The following is a 25988-nucleotide window of genomic DNA, read 5'->3' as shown; positions in this document are numbered from 1 at the left end:
CCCCCAAAAATCCAACACCAAACTTCACAGAAATACAGGAAAAATGATAAAATTATTAAAAGCCCCTAGACAGTCAAAGCAATCCTGCCATAGGAAGAATGCTGGAGGCATCACTGTACCTGATTTCAAGTTACACTATCACAGCAATAGAACAGCATGGTACTGACACATTCAGACCAGCAGAACAGAACAGAGGACCAGGACATAAGCCCACATACCTTATTTTTGACAAAGATCCAAAATTACACATGGAGGACAAGATGGTATTCTAACTACACTATATTTCATTTATTTTTTTAAAATCTCTTACACGTACAAATGTAGCTTGGCCATATTCACTGTCCATCCCCCACAAGTCTTCTGGATATCTGCCCTCTATGTTCTTCCCCTAATTCATCTCCTCCTCTTTCTCTTTCTCTCTCTCTTTCTCCTCCTCCTTTTCCTCCTCCTCCTCCTCCTCCTCCTCCTCCTCTTCTTCTTCTTCTTCTATAATCAACTAAGATCAATTAGTACTGCTCACTATGCACGGGTGTGGGTTATCCACTGCAGAAGGTCTGTCTACTGTGCTTCCAGAGAACTTACTCTTCCTCCTCCAGTAGCCATCAACTGTCAAAAGAGGTAGGGAATGTGTGTCCTTCCTCCATCTACACATCTTTACTAAAGGATGTTGGAAAAACAGGATACCTACATATAGAAGAATATTGATACGTATCTCTCACCATGCACAAAAATCAACTCCAGGATTCAAAAACATGCATGAAAATATCATAGTGGAACCTAATCGGTTAGGTGCTCTTCTGTGACTGTGATAAAGCACCATGACTAGGACTTAGAGAAAAAAAGAGTTTGTTTTGGCACATGGTTACAGAGGGTTAGAGTCTATAATGCTTGTGACAGCATGTATGACCTTGAGTGGCAATGGAAGCAGAAAGCTGAGAGTTCTCATGGATTCAACAGCAAGAATGAAGCAGAGAGTGAATTGTAAGCAGGCGAGGCTCTTTACTGTCAAAGCTGATCCCCTGGGATTGATGCTCTTTACCCAGCAAGACCACATCACCTAACCTCCCCAAACATTTCCATTAATAGGGCACCAAGTATTCAAATTCTGAGACCACTGAGGTTATTGCTCATTCAGATCATACACCTATTATTATATATAATTAATGTATGCTAATAAAGACATTTAAAAGAGTAAGAAATGTGTTACAGTATGGTGCATAAAGTCAGATAGTCTCCTAAGCCACTTTATGGCAGTGCATTTTTATAAAATAGGTAAGATAGATAAGGAAAAATAACTTAAACCTTCTAAAAGTATGAAGCTCCAAGACTAGGTGGTTTTTACCAATGAATTATTGCTAAGTAAGAGAAGCCTACCACTCACATATTCAAGGATCAAAAATAGAGGGAAAAATCTTTTAACATAATTAAATATACCAGCAAAATCCTTATAATGAAACTAAGAGCATTACAAGAAAAATGAAGGCCCCAAACTGCTTCATTAAAAAGATACATAAACACACACGCACACACACACACACACACACACACACACACACACACACATACAGAGAGAGACAGAGACAGAGACAGAGAGACAGAGAGACACAGAGAGAGTCAAAATATTTTAGAGTGTTCATTCTAGAAATACATAAAAATAAAACATTTCAAGGAAAATGGAGTTTCAGTGAAATGTATTGATATTTGAAAATTACTGACTACAGTTTAACAGTCTACAAATGAAAATTGAGATACTATAATCCCACCAGGAAAGTAAAAACGTTTGATGAATTTCATCATCCAATCACAAGAAAAATATCAGTAGGTTGTGAGAGACAAACAAGTGTACTACTTTGATTTCTAATGTTATCTGAAGGTTTGGGGGATGAGAATGTCATGACTATGGTTCCGCTTGAATCTGCAGTGCCGCGAAGGTTCTCCACTGTAATGAGACACATAGACAGGAGGTGAGAGGACGAAAGGATCTCTCACTGTTTGCCAATGATGGGGCTTTCACATAGAAAACCCCCAATTATTTGCTCATGGAATTAGACTATTAAGTAAATTTAACAAAGCAATTTGATACAGGCTTGGATCATTACTGTTTATAACTGAAATTTTTAAATGTTCTTGTTTATATTCTGGTCTGATTTGCCTTTTACGATGACCTAACACCCTCCAAAACACAGGTCCTTTAGGAATAAATTTAAACAAACATGTCTGAGATTCCTGCAGAAAGACCAGTCTTCCTGAAAGAATCAGAGGCACAACCAAAGAATGGGGTGCACCATGGATGAGGGCAGATGCAAAGACTCACTGGTATTACTGGTTTCAGGGAAACTGACAATTGGATTCTAAAATTTATGTAAGAACAAAAAGAGTCAAGAATAATGAAAACAGTCTTGAACAAAAATGCAAAAGTAGAAAATTTACACTAGTAGATACCAAGACCTACCCTAAAGCTGTATGAGACCATGTACAATGGAGTAAGGAAAGAGATGCATTAGGATAAAGAGTGTAGAATCCAGACAGGAACATAAAGACATGCCTGGAAACCACCTGATTTATGAACAGGATTATTGAAATTCTCTTTTAAATAAATGATATGGGATCAACTAGTATTCATATAGGCAAAATCTCAAAATTGTCCTCTCTATCACACTATGCAAAAAATTGACACCAAAAGCCTATATCCATAAAGGAAGACAATGTAAGATCAACATAGTAACATGGAAATTTATCTTGGTAACCTTGGGATGAGTAGACAATCTCAACTCATACTCAAATAACTTAAGCTATAAAGAACAGATTAAATGAGCTGGACTTTGCTGTGGAATAATCCTCTAGCACACTGTAAAGATTTGTCACTTAAACTGGTTTAATAAAATGATGATTGGCCAGTAGCCAGGCAGGAAGCATAGGCAGGGCAGCCAAACTAAGAATGACAGGAAGGAGAAGGGTGGAGTCAGGAGTCACTGGCAAACATAGAGAAGCAAGATGAGAATGTTGTACTCAGAAAAGGTCCCAAGCCACGTGGCTAAACATAGATAAGAATTATGGGTTAATTTAAGTGTAAGAGTTAGCTAGTAACAAGCCTGAGATATCAGGCAATCATTTATAAATAATAATTAAGCTTCTGAGTGGTTATTTGGGAACTGGAAGTCAGGAGAGAATCATCCAATAACATGGGACTTTACTAAAAATTAGAAAATTCTAGTTTGTTAAGAAAATAAGGGTGTAGGAGTGTAGGTTGGCTAAAGTGCTTTGTTGTATGCCAGAGGTCCTGAGTTTGATATCCAGAACAACACAGGCAAGAAAGGAGAAAGGAATAGCAGCAGATGATGATATTAAGATGAAAATTGGGGGTTGGAGAGATGACTCAGCAGTTAAGAGCACTTGCTTCTTTATACAGGACTTGAGTTAATCCCCAACACCTACATCTGACAACTCATTACTGACTGTAACTCCAGCTCCAGGGGAACTGACATTCTCCCCTGACTTCTGTGGACACCTGTATGCTTGTGGCATGCATGTACATACATACATACACACACACAAAAATAATAAAAATAAGTCTTAAAAAATAGAACCAAATTTTTTTATAAACAGATAAAGAAACTCACACATACATACTTATAATAAACATGTATGCAAAGGACACACACTCATAAGCATACATGCGAAGAACATACACATACACACACGAATGCACAGGCATACATACAAAGGATACCCAAATTAAGCATAAGAGGAACCAGAACAAACATCTAGGACAGACCATGAAATTACTTTGTTCATTCCCCCCACCCCATTTCACTCTGCACAGAGGAACAGAGTTCTGCTTACCACACAGAAGACAGATGTGTAAGCAAGTGGGATGTGTTCTTCTGATGTCACACGTATCTACTGAATCATATGTGTAAAGTGGTACCTCCTTTGCAAAAAAATGCATCAGGAAGCTCTTTACTGGCACTCCTTTGTTGAAGGCCCATGTTTGTGGAACTGAGTGACATGGAGTTAGTAGAGGTAAAGTCAGACCCTGCTGGGATCAGTCCTTTCTCTGCTACTTCTTGGCAACTTAGTGCTGGGAGAGGTACTTAACCTGTGAGTCTCAGCTTCCCCTCTAGGATAATGATACACTGATGCTTTTTTAGAGTAAATACATGAATGAAATGAGATAATAAGTGTAAAAATACCACAGAGTTTTATAGGTATAGATGGGGAGATAGATAGATAGATAGATAGATAGATAGATAGATAGATAGATAGATAGATAGACAGATAGATTCCTGGAGCTGTAGACAACATCTGCATTGTGATATGTATGTTACATACCACTTAAAGGTCACTATTGTGCCATTTTTATTTATTAAGAAGAATTAATGCATACTCCTAAAAGATTATAAATTTACACAGATACTTTTGTGTCACCCTGCACACTGGACACAGATTAACTAAGATGCATACAGTGCCTCTCATACATAATTAGAGAGATGATGAAAAGAGATTACTTGGGGAACACAATGAAACAATCAATACCATCAATGAATGCAGAAGCTGTAGGTATTCCACAAAGAGTCGTGAATTTTCACTGTTGTTATTTTTTTTAAATTATTTGTAGATGAATTTCTTTTTTTTTTTAAGATTTATTTATTATGTATACAGTACTCTGCTTGCATGTGTCCCTGCAGGCCAGAAGAGGGCATTAGATCTCATTACAAGTGGTTGTGAGCCACCATGTGGTTGCTGGGAATTGAACTCAGGACCTCTGGAAGAGCAGTCAGTGCTCTTAACCACTGAGCCAGCTCTCCAGCCCACTGTTGTTAATTTTTAAGACTTCCTTTGTTGTAGATCCTCTCTTGGGTAGATCACAGCAAAATAAACCTGGACTCTCAAGAAAGCAGAATGAGGAGAAGAAAGCAATTCTCCTAATTATTTCAAGCAATTTCTAGGTCTAAACTTCCTTATCTCAGGCTGACATCCTATGACTTACTTGTCTAATGTCTGCCTAGAATGTCCCTACTCACAATATAGCCTGGGAAATTGTGACTCGTGTTTTGACATTGCATACTCATTCCATCAAACTTTCCTGTCTTAGTCAGGGTTACTATTGCTCTGACAAAACACCATGACCAAAAGCAACTTGGAAGAAAAGGATTTATTTCATTTACACTTCCAGGAAACAGTCCATCACTGAGGGAAGTTAGGATAGTAATTCAAGCAAGGCAGGAACCTGGCGACAGGAACTGAAGCAGAAGCCATGGATGGATGCTGCTGATTGGCTTGCTCCTCATGGCTTGCTCAGCCTGCTTTCTTATGCCATCTAGGATCACTTACCCAGGGCTGAAACCACCCACATTGAGCTGGGCCCACCCACATCAATCATTAATTAAGAAAATGCCCCCACAAACTTACCTACAGGCCAATCTTATGGAGGCATTTTCTCAATTGAGTTTCCCTTGACTCAGATAACTATCTTGTGTAATGTTAACAAACAAACAAACAAACAAAAACTAACAAGGACACCTCTCAACATGGAGATCCATGCTGAGCACCAAAAATGAACTATTCCTCATTGTGTATTGCCTGTACCAACATCCTAGGAAAACTGGCCTCATTCATGCCTCTTTCAGTACCTTCTCATTGCTCTGATATGCACACACTGTGCTGGGGTTCGCTAAGAGAAAGGCAGACACCTACTCACCTGTCCCCAGGCTACAGGGAGGTCTGACACACAGTGGCACTCAATAAATATTTGTTGGATGACATTAATTATTCATGGGGCCTTAATATAGTCAGCTCTGTTCAATGATTCTCTTGATAAATTATTTAGAAATGAAAACAACTGCATCTAGTTAGATTCCAACCTTTTGAGACATTCTTTATTCCTTATACCCTATTGTATGAGTGTTTTCTTAACAGCCTCAGCGCTGCCTTCACACTGCTAGCCATGGTGGTGGTGACTCTGGAAGCATGCAGGAAGGGAGGTAAGATGATGCAGGGAGCCTGCAGCCTGTTCCAGTTTAAAAAGCTGAGGCTCTTCTGGGCGCAAACAAATCAGAGCAAGCTGTTATTTAATTGACAATGTGTGTGTGTGTGTGTGTGTGTGTGTGTGTGTGTGTGTGTGTGTGTGTGCTTATATATGATGAATTAAATATACCATGGGATCTGTTACATTTTCATAATAGTTGACAACATACACCCAGACTGAGAATACACTAGAAGACAGTCACAGAATTTGACCATATAACACAGAAGTTTAATACAGCCTACAAATAGGGATCATGTTGGTTACTAAAAAACACAATATAGTTCTGAAAGTTTCTTCAAGACCATAAAGCAGGCTGAATTACTTTTGAAAAAAAAATCCCATTATTTGTGCTGAAGTGGGAGAAGCAGCTGTTCTTTCAGTAACGCTCGGCACATTTTGATGGCTAGCTCAAGGAACAGAAATGTCAAGGAGACTTTGGAGATAAGAAGATAAAATCTATATCAGTCTGCTTTTTCAAGATAAATAACATGTCTGGTTTTAATGATCTTGCAAAAACAAGTCCACAGGAAGGACCAAGGAGTAGAAAGAGAAAGAGTGGGAACAGAGAAGGAAGGGGTGGGGACAGGGAAAGAGTGGGGACAGGGAAAGAGTGGGGACAGGGAAAGAGTGGGAACAGGGAAAGAGGAGGAACTAGGAAAGAATGGGGGCAGAGAAAGTGGGGATAGGGAAAGAGTGGGGATAGGGAAAGAGGAGGAACTGGGAAAGAATGGAACAGAAAGTGGGGACAGAGAATAAGCGGGAACAGAAAGAGTGGACACAGAAAGATGGGAACGGGGTAGAGTGGAAACAGTACCTACTTGGTCTGATGTTTTGATCCTTGCAGGTGTGCATGGTACTGTTCTATTGAGTTGAGTGACACACTGCAGATGGTGCATCTGTAAGTCCGCCTCAGACCTGTGGGTGACAGACAGACATGGTTAGCTGCGTCCTGCCATCAGTCCTGATGACGGATGAATGTTAGAATAGCCACAGAGGCAGGTTCTGAGTGTCAGAGAAGACACTGGGTCCCCTGGACCAGGGGCCACTCCTGTCAATCCTTCTAGAGCCCAGCCACCAGACTCAGCAGAAGTGGGACTGTGCAGGTGTTAGAAGCAGCCTGTCCTGTTTATAGATGGCTGAAGTGTAAAACAAACAACTCCGAACTCAAGATAAATATTTTGGGAATTTTCTAACTCAAACCAAGAAGTATGCTGCTTCCCCCCACCTAAGTCATATAGATATGTTTTCTATCTCTATAGTAAAATTAAAAACAAAACAAACAAGCAAAAAAAAAAAAAACCCAACCAACCAACCAACCAAACAAACAAAAACCCTCTCCCATTCCTTTGCCATCTCCTTTACAAACCAGAACTGAAGTGTAACATTAGATGTTATTAACCTACGCGTGATATTATGATTGTCTTATAAAATGCAAGTAACCAATAGAAATAAAATGAACCAATCCATCCTTGGGGTCTGACTTCCCATCAGAGTTAAGACCATCTATGTATTCTCCTCTTTATTCATTTGCCTCATTAAGACAGCATCAGCTTTGGGCTTGGCACTAGGAATTCCCAAATAGAAAAGATGCCCTTTGCTTTCAAGGAATTTAGCAAAATCTTGAGTGTTTCAGAGCACTGGTTTAGTCAAAGGAAAATTTTATGTTACCAAGCAGCATTATCTACACCACATTAACCCTCCAGTGCGGTAGAGATCCACAATGGCGCACATTCCTCCTCCTGCTGTACCCCTAAAAGGGAGAAAAGCTGAAGCTAATGCTGAATCCTACAAGCCAGCAGTACATCTTAGTCAGTTTGAGACCCTTGCAAGGAAAGACGAGCCTATGCCAGTTTGTACAGTCTCTGTGACTCAACTTGTCATTCTCCATTGCTTCTTAAATGTCCACGCTGCATCCTCAGCCTCAGAGGGACCAGGGAAAACACGGTGAGGAGAAGAAAGAATGAAGTCCCAGAGAACAACCCCAAGCTCCAGGAAGGAGAAGGAAGAACTCCACCACACATGTCTTCGTGATAAACAGTGGGAACATCTGCTCTGCCCTGGATATGTTGGTGGGAATGCCCCGTGTCTGTGGATGAGCAAAGGATATCCTGACATTGAAAATTCAGGCCATGAGAGAATGAGCCCCACAGGGGCAATGGGAATGGGGAGTGTGGGAAAAGGAGAATTGCTTCCAAGTCTGACTTCAGAGGCCAGCAGTTCTGCTGATGGAGTGGGGTAGCTTTCCTGCTCTGAACATCGGCAATGTGAGCAAAGAGTCAAATTCAAAGCACAGTGCCTTAGAGTATGAGTCTGACCTCAAGCAGCTGCCCAGGAAAAACCTCTGTGGCAGGGGTCCTCAACCTTCCCAACTGTGCCATTCAAAACAGTTCCTTACCTTGCGGTGACCCCCGACCACAACTGTAATTTTGCTACTGTTACGAATCATAATGCAAATATCTGATATGCAGGATAGCTGATACCCCCATGCAAGGGTTGTGTGACTCCCAAAAGGGTTGCGATCTACAGGTTGAGAACCACTGTTCTATAGGTTCTGTTCAGTAAGCTATGCATTGAGTCAGAATGTGTTTCAAACCAGAACCCCATCCTACCTTATACTCAAACAACAGCCGAAGATGGTAGCACATACCTTTAATTCCAGCACTCAGGAAGCAGAGACAGGTGGATTTTCTGTCAGTTTGAGGCTAGCCTGGTTTACAGAGAGAGTTCCAGGACAGCCAGGGCAACACAGAGAAAGCTTGTCTGGAAATACGTGCCCCGCCTCCCAAAACAAAACAAAACAAACAAACAAAAAATGGACAAACAACAACAAAACCCCACAACTTTGCCCATCAGATCAGACTTTTCACACTCCTTGAAGCGTGACTTAGGACCAGCTAAGGTGGGTCTTAGGAGTGAAAACTAAGTTGCTCCATTAAAAAGAGCTGAGCTTGCACAGCCTTTCCACTTCAGAAGGATTATCCTGCTCCCCAAACCCAGAGGCTATAAGTTATCACAGCCAGTATAGAAGTTGTCAGGATGCTTATCCAGGCCTGGTCCATGCTGCTCTTTTATGCATAGAATCAAAATATGAAATCCGGCTTCAGGCAGTAACTCCCTCAAGAGGTCTCTATCAATCTTTTCATAATACACAGTAACTGCTGTGTGTGAGTTCTCCTTAGAGTTCACACTAATCAAAGGGCTCCTCGTGAAAATACGAAGGTTCAGTTTGGCAATAGGCATAAATATTTATGTTTAAAACTGGGAACTTTTAAGAACATCAACACATCTAAAAAATATTCTGATCTGCTGCTTTCCAGAAGTAGTCTTGTGCTCGGCAGCCACACCGAGGCATGGGCTGGGGATGGCTGGTACTTTATCGCAATGCAAACTGCAGGGGCAATGGACTGCAAGGCCGTGGGCATACATAAGAACAAAGGTAGAGGGAACCTCCCCCACACAAGACGTGGCACTCTCAGTGGGAACTTGGGGCTTCTTTAATACTTAGTTGAAATGCTAACTGCTTTGGAATTATATGGCTCCTTTCCCTCAGGGAACTAGAGAATCTAATTATTAAATCAAAAATGTCAACTTCCTTACTGAATCCATTTCAGCACAATAACACATTAATAGCATCCTAAAGCCCTGGAGTCTAGTAGAACGGTGTGGGAAGAAGACAGAGAGTTTCTGACTTGGACGATCCAGAAGGATCTTCTTGAAGACACGTGACTTTGTATTTATATTTCTCAGCACTGTGTTTATAAAAACAGATGGGTTTGGAGAATTTAGCAGAATGTGACGCCTCAATGTGTCTTTTCAAGTCTAGTAAAACTAGAGTCCACATGGCTTCAGCTGCATTCACTGTACATTAGAGAAACAGTACCCAGCCTATATTATGGTGCCAGGTATTTTGCTGAATGCCCAGGATATTGGAAATAATAACACACCATATGTTTTCTTATAGAGCTATTGGGGAGAAAGGCAAAGAATGAGTTAAGGACCCCTGAGCTCTGGGCACAGAGAGGGCACTCCTGGTCCTCCATAGGGAAGCTACTCTTGCACTGGACAGCTGTGGTGATATTTTATTTGTGCTGAAATGTGGTGACATTTTATTTGTATGCTAACAAATAAAGTTTGCCTGGAGATCAGAGGAAATAGCAAGCCATTCAAGTAAACACAAAAGTCAGGCAGTTGTAGCACACACCCTTAATCTGATCACTTGGCAGGCAGGGTCCCTGTGTGTGTTCAAGGACACTCTAGGGAACAGAGCCAAGCATGGTGACACACGCCTTTATTCCCAGTACCAACCATAGAGACCTGGAGGTCTACACAGTCAAGGCAGTAACAAGGAAGTGAGGTATCTGGGTTAAGAGCCAATGAGAGGGCAGAAAAGCAAGGCAATAAAGGTGCAGGTAAGACAGGAAGTAGCTCGCACATTTGGAAGCTGCAGAGCTGGTGATTTAAGGTTGGCTGGTGGCTCGTCCTATTTCCCTGATCTTTAAGGCTTTCACCCCCATATTTGGCTCCATGTTTTTTATTTAATAAGACTGCTTAGAAATTCATCTACAGACAGCAGTAAACAGACTCACAACTGGTCAAAAGTACTGAGAACACACCCAAAATATGATGCACCTACCTCCTTCCAAGGCTTAGGGAACATCATGGAAGAATGGGCAGAGAAAGAATGTAAGTGTCAGAGGTTGAGGAGGACTTCGGTGAAACAGTGTCTACCGGACATGGCAGGGGTAGTGCTCCTGAACTCACAGCAGCTATGGTCACCTGAATAAGACCTGAATGGGATCCAGCAAGGAATGGGGGGCGGGGTTCTCCAGGCCCCATCCCTAGATGGGGAGCAATTGGCACTTAATGCCTGCTGGGGAAGGAAGAATCAGTTGTATTTGGGGATACGGCCCCTGGTAGGTTGGCCTTGGTCCAGTGTATGGCCCCACACTCTTCCCCATGAGGGCATCACTAATTAGACTCAGTGGGCTCTATGAGAAGTCTGATAAAAACAGGACAGCAACGTGTCTGCAAGCTGATGCTGGGTAAGGAACAGTCCAGGGAGAGGAGTCAGCATGTGCAAGGCAGAGGAGGAAATGAGCCTGAGTGAAAGATAATAAAAAAAGGAAAAGAAAGGATGAATTAGAGAAGCAAAACACCCTTGTCAACCCAGAATTCAACACCCATTAGCACACCACTTGAAACCCAAGGGAGAGCAAATATACGCCCATGAGCAAAACCTAGCCACCCACTATGCCTGCAAACTTGAACTTCTACTGCTGTATAAAGTTTTTAATTTGAGGGAAGGCAAAAGCAAAACAACAACAACAACAAAACCCACACCACGTTGAAATTGAGATGTACAGTCAAAACCCAGCACGAACACCAGAAAAGATGAATATGGTACTAGCCAGATGGCACAAGGCTGGACTATCACCATTAGATGCCCAGGTCTCACATGGGGAAAGAAGAGAATGTCCTGAACACTGTCCTCAGACCCCAATGGGCATTGTGACATGCATGTGTGCATACCCACATACACAACGCACACACATGCACACTTGCACACACAAATAAATTTCAAAATGTAAAAAAAGGAAAATAATGAAGATATAGGTATCTACCTTTTAAAATTGCTCTTAGTTCACCCAAAGGCCACCAACAACTCAGCTATGGTATTTAGTGTTCATAGCATGCATCAAGTTCAAGCAAAGAGTGAGTAGGAGTAGAAAAACACTACCGAAGGATCATTTTATTTATATGAAGTAGTGCAGTTTTAACTCTAAGATGACAGTGGGAATTTAAGGAAGGGATAATTCCACATGCTCTCTTACAGCAATTAGTAAACAAATATAAAGAGCTAAGGACAGAGGACATAATGAAGAATAGTGAGTGTTTCTATTAGCCCAAAATGAGGTGGGGTAAGAGTTGGGGAAAAATGGAACTGTGGGAAAGGGACCCTCAGTACAGTGTTTGCTCTCCCAGCATGAGGACCTGGATTTGGTTCCCAGGCACCTATGTTAATATCTGCATGCAGCACCAGGTGATCATGGCCCTAGCACTGTGGAAGTGGAGATAGGAGAATTCCTGGAGATTTCTGGCTACCAATTCTACCAAATCAGTGAGCTCCAGATCAGATAGATACAAGACACACAGAAGCATATACATCCCCCCTCACTCATACACACACACACACACACACACACACACACACACACATATATGCCACACACATACCCCATGCACATATACCACATACACATATAACATACATATGCACCACACACATACCCCCCCAAACACAGCCCTCACATATACATGGAAAAATAAAAATAGAAAACAAATGGAACAAATTTAAAAAGACAGCAAAGTGATATAACTAAATTCAATAACATTAATAATCACATTAAATGGAAATAGGTTAAAAAAATCTCAGAGTGGGTGAAAACCAAGACCCAAATATATCAAACACATGCTTCAGTTAAAGGTGGATTCGTATACTTAAAGGCTATAACTAAAGGGGTTAAAATTGACTCAGTAGAACAATAAGGTGAGAACTAAAGGGGTTGAAATTGCTTCATTAGAACAGTAAGTTAAGAACCAGAGGGGCTGGAATTGATTTATTAGAATAGGAAGTTAAGGAAATGTCAATGCTTCTGTCTATGTCTGAACAGACTTCATGGCAAGGCATTTCCCAGACATGAAGAGGGCACTTTATAATGATAAGGGGAGGGTTTCATCAGGAGAACATAACTCGAAATGTCATCGAGCTAACATGAGCTTAAGAACAGGTAATATAAAACCCTATAAAACCAAAGGAAAAAAGAGTCAAGACCACATGATGGGGAATATTCACATGAAGCTCTTGGTAATTGTTAGAAAAACAGGATAAAAATCAACAGTGTCTAGAAAATGTGAGCAAAGTGCCAGCCATCTTGTACTAATTTATATCTGTAAGCACAACTCCATAGTTGCTCACTGGGAGATGCCCATGTGTAGTGTGTGCCGAGCTCCTGCAAACCCCATAAACTTAAAGGGAGTTTTGATGACAATTCAATTCAATTAGAAAGAAATCACAGTAAGATTTGCAAAGTATCTAAAATATTTCTGAATCACTCCTGATAAAGAAAAGCAGAAGACAGCTTGAACCAAATAAAGAAAACATTCCAGATGCTATTGTGAAGGCTTTAGAGGTATTTATAGTTTCAACCCTATGACAGTAGACAATGGCAAAACTGAAGAAAGAGGGGAAAACTGTAAGTAACAGGAACAAAGGACAGGGAAACATCCACATAAAAATTAATAAAACCAAATTCTGGTCTTTGTAAAGATGATTTCAAGTATCACCCCCAAGCACATTGAACAGAGATTAAAAACAAACAAGCAAACACATACCACCCAAATAATAGTAGACATCAATTCATACAATGTAGACCAATTTAGAATAACAATAAAAGGATATTATGAGCAATTAATATTCAACTAAATGCATATCTTAGAATATGCATGAGTTGGGCGTAAGTACCAGAACTAAGAGGACAGCCATTCACCAAGAGATACATATTGGTTGTCAAGAGTTTCCTACATAGAAAGATGGAAACCCAGATGGTTGGTCTGGAAAATCTTATCAAATACTGAGGAATTTTGTAACTTTACAACAACACACTCTTGGAAGATGGAGGAGGAAAAAATACCAACATGTGCTGAGGAGGATGTTTCAGAATTTTCTGCATCCAGGACCAAAATTCCCAGCAAACTAGAAGCAAGTTTTATTTGGTAGAGAATGCCTATGTAAGTTCTACAGCTAAAAAAAATCATCCAATGCTAGAATAATGGACAGTTTCCTCCAATTAAGAAAAAACACAAACAAAAACCAAGAATGTCACTTGGAAAAGGGCTGCTAGTATCAAACCTGTGCTGAGCTCTATTACAGCAAGGTGTGAACTTCATGCTGGCAGTGTTAGGCTACACCACTAGAGAAGAAAAGGAAATAAAAAGCATCCAGATGGGAAAGGAGGAAGTAAAATAGTCTTTATTCATAGAAGATGTTATTAAATAGAAAATCCTAAAAGGCCAAGCAAATGACTACAGCTAGAACACAGGAATTCAGGAAAGCAACCACACACAAGATCAATAAGAGAATTTGTATTGTTTTCATTACTTCATCCATTTGGAAATGCCTTTGTCTAATGTCATTATAATCCAACCCCAAACCACTTTTAAAATGCGAGTAAGTTTAACAGTAGTGTAAAAGATCAAAACCAACAAACAGTTTTTGAGAGAAATCAATAGGAACTGATGAAGATACAGAAATCTAGAAACAGGTTCATGGACTGAATCCACACTGTAGCACCAGATACATCACCAATTCATTATAAATGCATTAAAATGTTAATGGGCTTTTTGTACACTGAGACATGTAAACTGAGAGAGAGAGGGAAATGAAGAGACCTAGAATGGCCAAGACAATTTGGAAAAAGAAAAATAGTTTAAGGGACCATATTGAGGAGCTGGTGATGCTCAGTCAGCACTGGGTGGACACAGGGGACCCATAGGGAAGGATGGAATCAAGGATTGTGCTCATTAGAGGTAAGGTGAACATCAATAAAGATTTCAAGGCAGTTCAACTGGGAGGAAAGCTTTTCTATGAGTGGATAAATGTATGACACTAACAAAACAATTAGGGTTGGCTCGAGCTACCAACACACATGAACATAACAGGGTTGAAGTGGGAATAAGGCTCAGTAAAGAGACTACAAACCCACTGACCTGATTCAATCTCTAGAACCCATATAAAAGTACAAAGAGAGAACCAGCTTTACAAAATTGTCCTCTGACCATTTACATGTGCACACACACACACACACACACACACACACACACACACAAACATCATACACCACAATAATAAATAGAATAAAAAGTAAAATTAAGGCTGTTAATACATTAACATTTACACTTAATGTTATGTTAATACAAAACATCTTACATTTAAATATAAGAGCTAAAACTATAGAACTTCTATAAAACATAAAGGCTATAAAATATCTTCATGAATATGTAAGAAGAACATACTATGGAGGTAACTGCAAATACATGAAAAAGGATAAAACACATTTTATAAAGAAGATTTTACTTATGAAAGATGCCATTTAGACATAGAGCAGTACTACCTGGGGAGAGATACATCCAGTGCAGGGCTGTGTCTAGAATGCAGAATTAACTCCCTCCAATTTATCACTAAAAGACAACCAAGTTTTTCAAACAGCACACTACTTGATCAGATGTGTCATAAAGAAAGATATAAATATGATCAATAAGTATGTGAAAAACTATTCAGCTTCAGTGGTCTCTGGAGAGATGCAAATTAAATGAATGATTAGTCACCATCTCACATCTAATGCAAACACTGCCATCAAATAAAACAATGCCAAGTGTAACTAACCATGTGAACAACCAGAATTCACACATTCCCGGGGCAACTGGAAATCGCACTCCTTGGAGAAGCCATCTGGTGGTTTCTTCTGAAGTTTTAATCACACACCTAACTGTTTAGGGGTTTACTCTAGAAAAATAAAAAGCTGTGTGGGGGTCTGTGTGTGTGTGTGGGGGGGGCGTCTGTCTGTCTGAGAGTGTGTGTACATGTCTGAGAGTATGTGTGTGTATGCATGTGTGTGAATGTATGAGTGTGTGTGTGTGTGTGCAAAGCCTGTATATAGATGTTTATAGCAGCTGTAATTGTATTTCTCAAACAATGAAAGTGTCCATCAACACAAGAATTGATAAATTAAGGTATACTTAAATAATGGCATAAAAATGAGAAAAAATTCAATGTACTAATTAATATATCAAAATAGCTGAATCTCAAAAACATTATATTTTGGTAAAGCACTGGATACAGAAAGGCAAATCCTGTGTGATCCCACTGATGGGATAATGGAGACACCGAAGTGTTCCTGGAAAAGCAGGGTTCAGAACAATGCTCCCTTTGGCAACGGGAACTAACAAGTGAAAAATGGGAAAATGTGAAGAAATAATGTCTTCTATTTTAATGTAGGATGGCAATTACAAGGTATGTTCACTTATCAAACTTTATTATATTGAATACCTAAGACCTGCACTTTCCACTTAAGTTTTTAAAATGCATGGCTACAGTTTACACGAAAACTGCAGCTAACCAGAAACTTGAATTTTGTCCTTTTCCCTCTGTTGTTTTTATTGTATTGAATTACCTAGATACATTCTCCATGTTGATGCTATGACAGCCTTGCCCCACACAGGGAAATGTGCACACATGTTCTAATTACAGTGCTCCATGAATTGGGATCCTCTGTTGAAGATGACTCAGAATATAAAGGTAAGAACCATGTGCTGGCTATTCTTGGTTCTCAACTTGACTATATCTGGAATTAACAAAATCCCCAAAATGGAGTGGGACACCTATAGGGTATTTTTGCTTAATTTGAAGTGGGAAGGTCTGGTTCTTATCTGAATCTTTGAGGTGGGAAGACACACCTATAATCTGCACCATGCCTTCTGCTAGAAGCCTGTATAAGGAAATGGAAGAAGGAAGCTTTTGCTCTTTGCCTGCTTGCTCCAGCCTCATTAGCAAGTCCATTCCTTTCCTGGTGTTAGAGTCTACTTCTCTGGTATTCTGACATTTACTACAGACTGGCTGAAACATCCTGTATCCTGAACTGAAAAATGACTGTTCTTGGAACTTCCATTCACAGGCGTCCTTTGTTGGATTAGCTGGACCACAGCCTATAAGTCATTCTAATTAATTGTTTGTGTGTGTGTGTGTGTGTGTGTGTGTGTGTGTGTGTGTGTGTGTGTGTGTGAGAGAGAGAGAGAGAGAGATAGAGAGAGAGAGAGAGAGAGAGAGAAATAGAGAGATTCTACAAATTCTGTTATGCTAGAGAACCCTAATACAAACAGAAAAACAGCTTTTGACTTTTAATTATTTCTTCCAGTTCTTGATCTTAAATATCCATCAATCAAACTGTCCTATAAGTGACTTTGTCTTCCTCCAACACACAATAATTTTGTATTTTAAAGTTCTACAACATGTGTCTTAGCTAAGCACAGCTGGGCTTTCTCTGCCACTTGGCTCATCCACCCACTCATTTCAGGACTCTAGAAGCAGATTCCATTGTCACTATGAGCAGATGAGGAGACTGGAGGGCAGATTCCTGTGGAAATGAGAGTGCAGACAGAGCTGGCTTTGAAGCCACACACTGGTTCAGAGTCCCTGGTCCCTGCACTGTGCACACTGACTCCACATACTGTGGTTCAGACTCTGTGGTCCCTGCACTGTGCACACTGCCTCCACACACTGTGGTTCAGAATCTGTGGTCCCTGTACTGTGCACACTGCCTCCACACACTGTGGTTCAGAATCTGTGGTCCCTGCACTGTGCACACTGCCTCCACACACTGTGGTTCAGAATCTGTGGTCCCTGCACTGTGCACACTGCCTCCACACACTGTGGTTCAGAATCTGTGGTCCCTGCACTGTGCACACTGCCTCCACACACTGTGGTTCCTGCACTGTGCACACTGCCTCCACACACTGTGGTTCCTGCACTGTGCACACTGCCTCCACACACTGTGGTTCAGACTCTGTGGTCCCTGTACTGTGCATACTGCCTCCACACACTGTGGTTCAGGATCTGTGGTCCCTGTACTGTGCACACTGCCTCCACACACTGTGGTTCAGAATCTGTGGTCCCTGCACAGTGCAGAGTGCCTCCACACACTGTGGTTCAGAATCTGTGGTCCCTGCACAGTGCAGACTGCCTCCATGATAGGTGACTAGGAAGAGTCTCTTTGGGGTCATCAGGTCCACATCCTCATACAGTACCCAAGCACTTAGATTCATAAAGCCACAGATAGTTTCCCCTAATTTATAAAGATTGAGTAGCTGAAATTAGTGAAAGAAAGTAGATTTATTTACAGTTTGGAAAACTCAGGGAGGGAAAACTTAAGTTTCTTATCCTGTAGTAAGGTTACAAATCCATAGAAAATACTAAACAAAAGACTGTAAATGGTGCACATTAGGTTAGCCATAAGACAAGCTGCCCTACTGTGTGAACTCTCTTCCTTCTAGACAGGTTTCTCCTCCAGCTGGTGCCAAGGCTTACACACACACACACACACACACACACACACACACACACACACACACACACACCAGCCTGGGATTCCTGGAGAGGATTTAATTCTGTATGGTCCATTGTGGGGTTCAGTTGTCTAATAGCAGAAAGGAGGGAAGGAAGTGTCCCTTTCTAAGCATGAGCTGAACAAGGATGACATCAATGGATATGCCAACGTAGATGGGGGAGGACTACAAGACTTCAAGCCTGCACAAAGAACTACAGGCAACTAACTAATGCTGAGACTGGGAGGAAGTCTTCCCCAGTGAAGAGCACACCAAATGGTTATTCAATACCAAAAAATGGTCATCCCTGAACACACATACATTAGTAACATTATGTAGAATGAGCAGGCTATATTTAGGAATATATATGAATATATATACACACATTTATGCAATAATAATTAACAAAAAGGAGGCTATAAATTTGAAAAAAAGCAAGGAAGGATGTATGGAAGGGTTTGAAGGAAAGAAATGGAAGGTAGACATGGTATAATTATATTATAATCCCCAAGATAAAAGTGTTATCTAAAAAAGAATTCTTTTTCTCCTGCCAGGATCTCTGCAGTTATACACAGCCCCTGGAAACTTGAGAATCAAGTGGGTGTTCTCAGAACAGGAGCCTATATCCCACAGATTGCTGAGCTGCAGTGAATCTATACTGGAACCTTGAGATCACTATTATTATAAATCCACAAATTGGGGAGCAAAACACTTTTTTCTTGTCTCAACCTAATGGGCTGTGCTCAGTTGCTGTGTCTTTGACGAGCAGAATTGCTCTTTGTATCTTTTCTAAGCCCACCAGTGGACAGGAATACCCGCCCATAGGGGGCACATTCTTAAGCTCAGCTGAATTCAATTCGAGCCTGAGTAAGCTTTGTACAGTTACCTGATACAAGTTTATTCCAGGTGCCTCAAATATACCAAATGCTCGAAGACCCTTACTCCAAACTGAGGCTGCTCACTATACTTGTACCGTGCTCTACAGTACAAGGTATCCTCAGGCTCCCCCTGTCTTCTCCACTACCCTTGGGCACATTTCCTATGCTCCGATTACCTTATGAAATAATGACTCTTCTGTGGCCTCATCAGTGTCAAGGACAGACAAAGTCCTTGTGCTTGTCAATATTTGAAGCTTTCAGAAGGGTGTGTGTGTGTGTGTGTGTGTGTGTGTGTGTGTGCCAGTCCTGACACGCTGTAATCCATACTGACATCGAACCTGCTATCCATCAATTCTCCCAAATCTCTTCCACAATGATTTCTTTCAAGACAAACCTTCATCCCCTCTATATTTGCACTTGATTACATAACTGTCACTGGATATCCCTGTTAAGCTCTATCCCCATGAATTCTGTCTATTCTTCTTAGGGACAGCTACACACTCCAAGTTCTGGGTCCACCATAACAGGTTGTTAGTGGCTGCCTGGTGACCTCTGGAGGGATTCTGAGCCTCCCCCCAGATAATACATGGCCATTTTCTGAATCCAGATTGACTCCCAGTGAGGGGTAGGGACCAAGTGTTGGGCCGTTTGTGACTATGTCCTTCTCGCTCCAATGTGTTGGAACAAACTCCTCAAAGGGCAGGGCAGGGCCTATGTAGCTAGACTAGAGCCCTGAGCAAATGCACGGATTTAAGGTCCCAGGCCCAGCTAGCTCAGTGGATCAGGAGTAAACAAAGGGAAGAAAGAAGGGGCCAGGAGAACAAAGGCCCCATTAGCTCTGCTGGAATCAGCTCCCTCTCCATGGGTCTGCGGCTTCAGCAGCTTCAGCCCTAGGAGCATCTGGGCTGGCTGGTACTTCTGTCTCCATGGGGCAGTGGTGCTGGGTCTCACACACACAGGGGTGTGAGGAGATGGCCCCTCCTTCCGTTCACGGTACCACCGAGGCCAGAGGCACTAGGAAAGAGGCAGTCCCCAGGCCATCCCTATGATTGCCACTTTCCACTCCTAGTTTAGCTTGCTGTCGCTCTCCCCTAACGCCGTTCTTCTTCCCAGCTGACAGCAATCCCAAACCCAGAAACCCAGCCTCCTACAGATGGCCTAGGCAGCCCCAAGACCGCCCGAGATCCGAGCCCCATAACAAATACTTTACAACAAGCCCAGCGGCTGCCTCTCCCACTGGAAGGCGACAACTGCCACAAAGCCCGAACGATCAAAGGAAATCTTTTTTAAAGGGATGAAGGAGCTCTTGTTAGATTTCATCTTCAAAACCCCTTATGAATATTAGCTCATTTTACAGATGCGTAAACAATGGTTCAAAGACATTAAATTCATAGAGCCAATGAGCAGAAAAATCTAGATCTGAATCTACATACTTCTTATTTCAAAGCCAGTGACACAAAAAAGAAAATAACAGCAATAAACATATGTATGTTTATATACATATATGTATTTGTATGTATTCATACACACACATATATATATATATATATACACATACATAATAAATATAACCCATACTTGCTCAAAGTGCTGGGAATAAGCAATTGTGAGTGTTCATCCTTAAATGGGACATCAACATCAACACACCCTTCTTCCCGCAAAGCCTCAAGCATATCAACAAAGAAAGAATGTGAGCAGGAAGATGGAGAGGAGGGGCTCTGTGAGATGGGGTCTTCTAGACATGGCAGGGCTATCCCAGTCCTGAGCCATGAACTCACACAAGCTGTGGCTGCCTATACAAGACGTGCACAATATGGAACCTGTCATATCATGCTGTCAAAATTCCAGCACAGATGACGAAGAGGCTGGTGAGGCCCCGCCTTTAGTGAGGAGCTATGGGCAGTTGAAGGGTACTGGGGGAGAGAGAGTCAGTCTTGGGGTGTGTGTGGTCACTGGTAGGTTTCCCACCCCACTGCACCCATTTGTATATGAGTGGTGCTAATGACACTCCTCGGTGGGTTATTTTTTTAAAAAGAGAGAGAAAACACAAAGGACATGAAATTAGGGAGGCCTGGGGGAGTTGGGGGGAGCTGGTGAATGTGCAAAATACATTATAAACATATATAAAATTTTCAAAGACTGAATTGAAAGTATATAAAAATACCTTGGTTTGAGATGGCTTTGTGAGGTAGATGAAATGTAATGTCTGACTGTGGTGAAAATTTTGGGTCTAGAACAACTGTCAGTTCTCCATCAAAATTCCAAGTACTTGGTAAGTACTCTGGGACTGGAGCTCAGTTTCCATGGAGGAATTGGGAAGCCATGCATGGAAACAATGAGTGTGGCTCACACACCCAGTCTTAGGCTTGCATGATGGAAATGGCTCCTCTCTACGGGTTGAATCTACAAAAACCTCGCTTTGCCACAACCCAGACTAGCAGGTAGTAGGCTGCTCCTCCACATTTGAGATACTCTAAGCACCACAGAGAGTATCTAAATGCCTTCTGAATTCAACCCATCGCCTACAGGCATAGACTACAGGGTACCAAACAGCTAATTAAACAGAGAACACACACTTTCTAAAACAGTCCTTTCTCTGTTTGAATAGTGAATATGCAAAGCTTTGAAAGCTGAATCTGTGAAGCAAAGGCTTATCATCCTCAAAAGCCATTTCCAAACAAACAAACCCTAAAGAGAGGGAATATGTTCTCAGCAATTAAAAGGCAATTCTATCTATGTTGGATGCCCAGCCCTCTTAGGGGCTGGGAAGTAAGTTGTCATCAGTGAACATTCAGAAGGGACAGAGTAGTTCAACCTAAATACTAGCACACTAGAGGACGATGTAGATCTATTTCACTAGGCAAAGGTGGGTCATAAGCTCTGATGGTTTGAACAAATCCACCTCAATATAGCCTTAATTTAGTTGTAAAGATGATCAATCATTGCTCTCATGTTATTCTTTGCAACTTACTAGAAAGCCAGAGAATTGAACAGTTTTGATTTTGTTTTGGGGGATCTGAATCAAAGGCAAGGCAAACATAGATAGTCTGTCTGAATCTGCCCATTTGAACTGTACTCAAGTGATTTTTTAGCCATATGTTAAATAACAACAAATGTGAAAAATGCTTTCTCTTTTGTTCTGATGTTGATGTGGTATAAATGGAAACAGATAGATAAGAGGTGGGATGTGCTTTTTTTTTTTCTGTGTATCTTGTAGCACGGCCAGTGATGTCAGTGCATAGAGCAAGTGATAACATCAACATTGGGTGTAACATTTTCATGAAATTTACTTTCTCTAGGACACAATTTTTGGCTTCATATTACCTCAGTCATGAACTGGACCATGCTCTTAATAGGGAGTTGTGGATTATGGCATCAAGTTAACAACGCATTAAAGTAAACTTCAACTGTGTTCTTGTGATCTGGGATCAGTGGGAAAACGGAGCACTACATAGGATGCTATGACCAACTTAGCCATCATGTCCCTTCTCTTCTCCTCTATGGCGTCTATACCCAAGTCATCATGCATGTCCCTTTTCCTCCCCCTCTATGGCATCTATGACCAAGTTGTCATGTTCGTCTCTTCTCTTCTGTTCTATGGCATCTACAACAAAGTCAACACGCATGCCATGTCCCTTCTCCTCCTGATCTTTGCTATTGCTCTTCAAGGCAACTCATCTCTTCCTGGCGGCTCCTATGACTTCCTCAAAATGCATCAATAGTCGTGACACCCCCACAGTTGTCGACAAACTGGGATATATGCCTTTAGCTGCATCGCCTGAGGTCCCAGTGAAGAGTCCTAACATACTTCCACCTCTCTCTCTTCAGTTGTATGAGTCCAAAGGCTCTGGGCTGCATTGAGAGAGGCTTGCAGTAAGAGCCAGAGCAGAAAAGACAACAGCCAAAATGTCCTACTTGTCAATAATTCCTTATAACTACTCAGATTTCACACAATGCTGTCCTTTCTGCCTCTTGTCCCCTGTGACTCACACAGACTGGCTAGGGGTCCCATGTATCTTTGCTGTTCTTATAGCTCATTTGCTGAGCTTTGTTTGGGCCATAGTTGTCATGATCTCCCAAGTAGCCAGCCAGTGTTCTATGTCAAGACCTGGCTATACGCTGCCTCCCTGCAGAGCTGACCTCCTAATAGAGCTGTTACAAACTGAAAGTCTTCAACAACAGAAAAGAGAATCACCTTTAAAGGTGGTGATGCACCTCTGACTATTTGATTTAGAGAAAGGCTGTTGCGATTGTGGACTTCAAATCATCATGACCATATGCACACCTATACTCCTGGAAGCTTCATACTGACATCTGACAGCTGATGGCCCCACTGTGACTTCTATAGGTGACTTTCCTCATGATAGGAGCCTCATGATTTAAAACATCTATCCCAATAGTGTCACCTATTTATAGTTTCACACCCAATTACCTCACATACAATCCAGCACAAAGAAGCAGAATTCACAGGCTGGTGAGGGAACTCGTTGCTTTTAGAAACCAAAGACCTTGTATAAAGACTAGGAAATGACACTCCTCAGTAATCCCTAGGTACACTGGGGCCTCAGACTTGGAAGAAAGGAAGAAATGATAAGAGCCCTACTGATCATTTTTAAAGGAAGAAATCTATATTTTTGCCATTCTATGCTTACTATTTAACCATGATGCATCTTTGTTTCCTAATCTATAAAACAGAGGGGGAAATTAAAACCATTCAGAGCTCATATTAGAATTAAATGAATTAGTATGAGAATGTAACATAGGAAACACAAACAGCTCAATGAATTTAAGTGACAATGAATAGTTGCATTTTATTTCAATTAATTAATTATTTCTCTTAGCTTCCAAAGAATTAAGTTTCATTATGGCGTTCATCAAATTTGTTTTTGCTGTTTTTCTCCACTACACTTCTCCCCACCCTCCTCTCTTCTTTGTGCCTTCCCACCCCCCAACAGGCTACTTTCTATATTCATGTTACAGACGACCCTTTGCCTTTCCTGCATTTCTGAGCACTACTGTTCCTCTCCCTTAATCTCCGGCCTAGTTCAAAGTCTACACCCATTCTCCCAATCCCTTATGTACATACATGCAAATGGATGATGGCTTGAACAAAATGAAGATTCCACTCATGAATGGAATAATTTAACGGTCTAGAAAGAATGCTCACTTGGTAACAGACACATACATGGCATCCTGGCAGGCTGCCTTCTCTACAGATACTCTTTATTCCATCTTTTGACAGGTCACATGCTTCCTAATTTACTCATCAGCCCATACATTGGCTTAGCTTAGAGTTGAATGGAAAATGATCCCTAGTCTTCATTCAAAACTGTGTTTTGAAAACACCATGAGACAAAAATGACATGAGCTGCTTTTGACAACACTACTGACACCAAGGATCTCAATGTGCTTGGCGTTTTTTTATTTTAAATTGAGTGTCTGAGGCTACTGAGTAGATTAATAGCTAAGTTCATAAACCAAATATACCCACAAAGCAGAAGAGTATGTTGAAATCAGTATAACTGAATCTTCTTTTATTCTTAAGAGCACACACAGAGGTTTATCTGAGGAATTGGGGGTTTTTTTTTTTTTTGTATACTTAGGTGTTTATTCCTTTTATCAATAGCCTCTGCTGACCGTACCATTTGCTCTCTTGGGTCCTTGTAAATCCTGACTCCCTGACAGACTCTGATGTGTCCAAATGGGAGGGAAGGGTTCGTAACCCCCACTGTCAACACTCAGGGACCTTTCAACTTAAGCACATATGTTTGCAGGTCAGCTTACATCCAATGTCTGCAACTAAGGAAGGCAACCTTGCCTCCTCACTCAGCCTTCCCATAGAGAAATGGGAGAGATGAATGACAGGAGGCAGAAGAATGGTGTGAAACCAGCAGTGGGACCCATTAACTGAGACAGAAATTTCATTTGTTCATCTGCGGCATCTTTGAGCAAGGTCATTTAATACTTAGCACAGCTCTCTCTCTCTCTCTCTCTCTCTCTCTCTCTCTCTCTCTCTCTCTCTCTCTCTCTCTCTGTCTGTGTGTGTGTGTGTGTGTGTGTTAAGGAAAATATAAGTATAAAATAGTTATTTTAGGATTTAAGACTACTATCATTGTAGACACAAGTGGATGAATATGTCTGATAAATGGAAGGATGGGCACATTTCCTGTAAAGCAATGGTCCAGTATTAACTAACTCATTAACATACACCAAATTTGGCAGCATGCTTTTGCATGTAAGAACTTTGCAAATTACAGTCTTAAAAAATGATAGAGAAGGGGGTTACTTTATGGAAGGGAACCATCCCAACCTAGAACTGACTGTACACATGCGCACAGTGGGCCAACATGAAACAGTGCAATGTAGACCTTTGTCTTTTCAGCTATGTGTTTGAGAGAAAGCAATTGGGATGAGACAGAAACAGGTTACTTTAAGGCCACATGGAGCCATGATAGCTATGAATGTGTCCCAACACAAAGCCATAAAGTTAGAACAGTATGACAGTTTTTTTGTGTCGTTCTCAAATGTAAATTTTGTAGATGGCAACATGGTCACAATGCTACAGAAACTAAGCATATTCATGTTGGATGTGTACATATGTGTGGCTGGAGTATGGCTTCCAAGGTGTCATATTCCAAGCACAATCAAATGTCATCATTACATGTTTTCATAGTGAGTAGGCAAGTGAAACCATAATTATCAATAATGCTTAGACTTCCATTGAAAATGAAAGTAGTTGAGGCTATTTAGAAGACCGATACATACTCGAATTTTATTTTTAGGGGTACTTCTATAGTCACACCCCAAGCACCACTGCCATGTCTTACATTTCACACCTGCTTCCTTTTGCATCATAGCTGAGATGTAGAAGGGTCCAAACCTTGTTTTCTAGTTTCCTATTAATTCTCATATTTAAAAAATATACT

General features: G+C 41.2%; 1 protein-coding gene across 1 annotated transcript in view; it reads right to left on the bottom strand.

Annotated features, from left to right (window-relative positions):
- Positions 1 to 6842: 6842 nt before the first annotated feature.
- The window catches only part of Zmat4 (zinc finger matrin-type 4), a 262240-nt gene continuing 243094 nt past the window's right edge, over positions 6843 to 25988 (bottom strand). Inside the window, exon 5 of the mRNA XM_059245004.1 lies at positions 6843 to 6943. Within this exon, the coding sequence (XP_059100987.1) occupies positions 6843 to 6943 (101 nt within the window). The remainder of the gene's footprint in view (positions 6944 to 25988) is intronic.

This window comes from Peromyscus eremicus, chromosome 17 (assembly GCF_949786415.1).
Source record: "Peromyscus eremicus chromosome 17, PerEre_H2_v1, whole genome shotgun sequence".
In the NCBI taxonomy this organism is placed as follows: domain Eukaryota; kingdom Metazoa; phylum Chordata; class Mammalia; order Rodentia; family Cricetidae; genus Peromyscus; species Peromyscus eremicus.
Note: the sequence above shows the minus strand (reverse complement) of the source record. Positions and strands in the feature narration are given on the sequence as shown.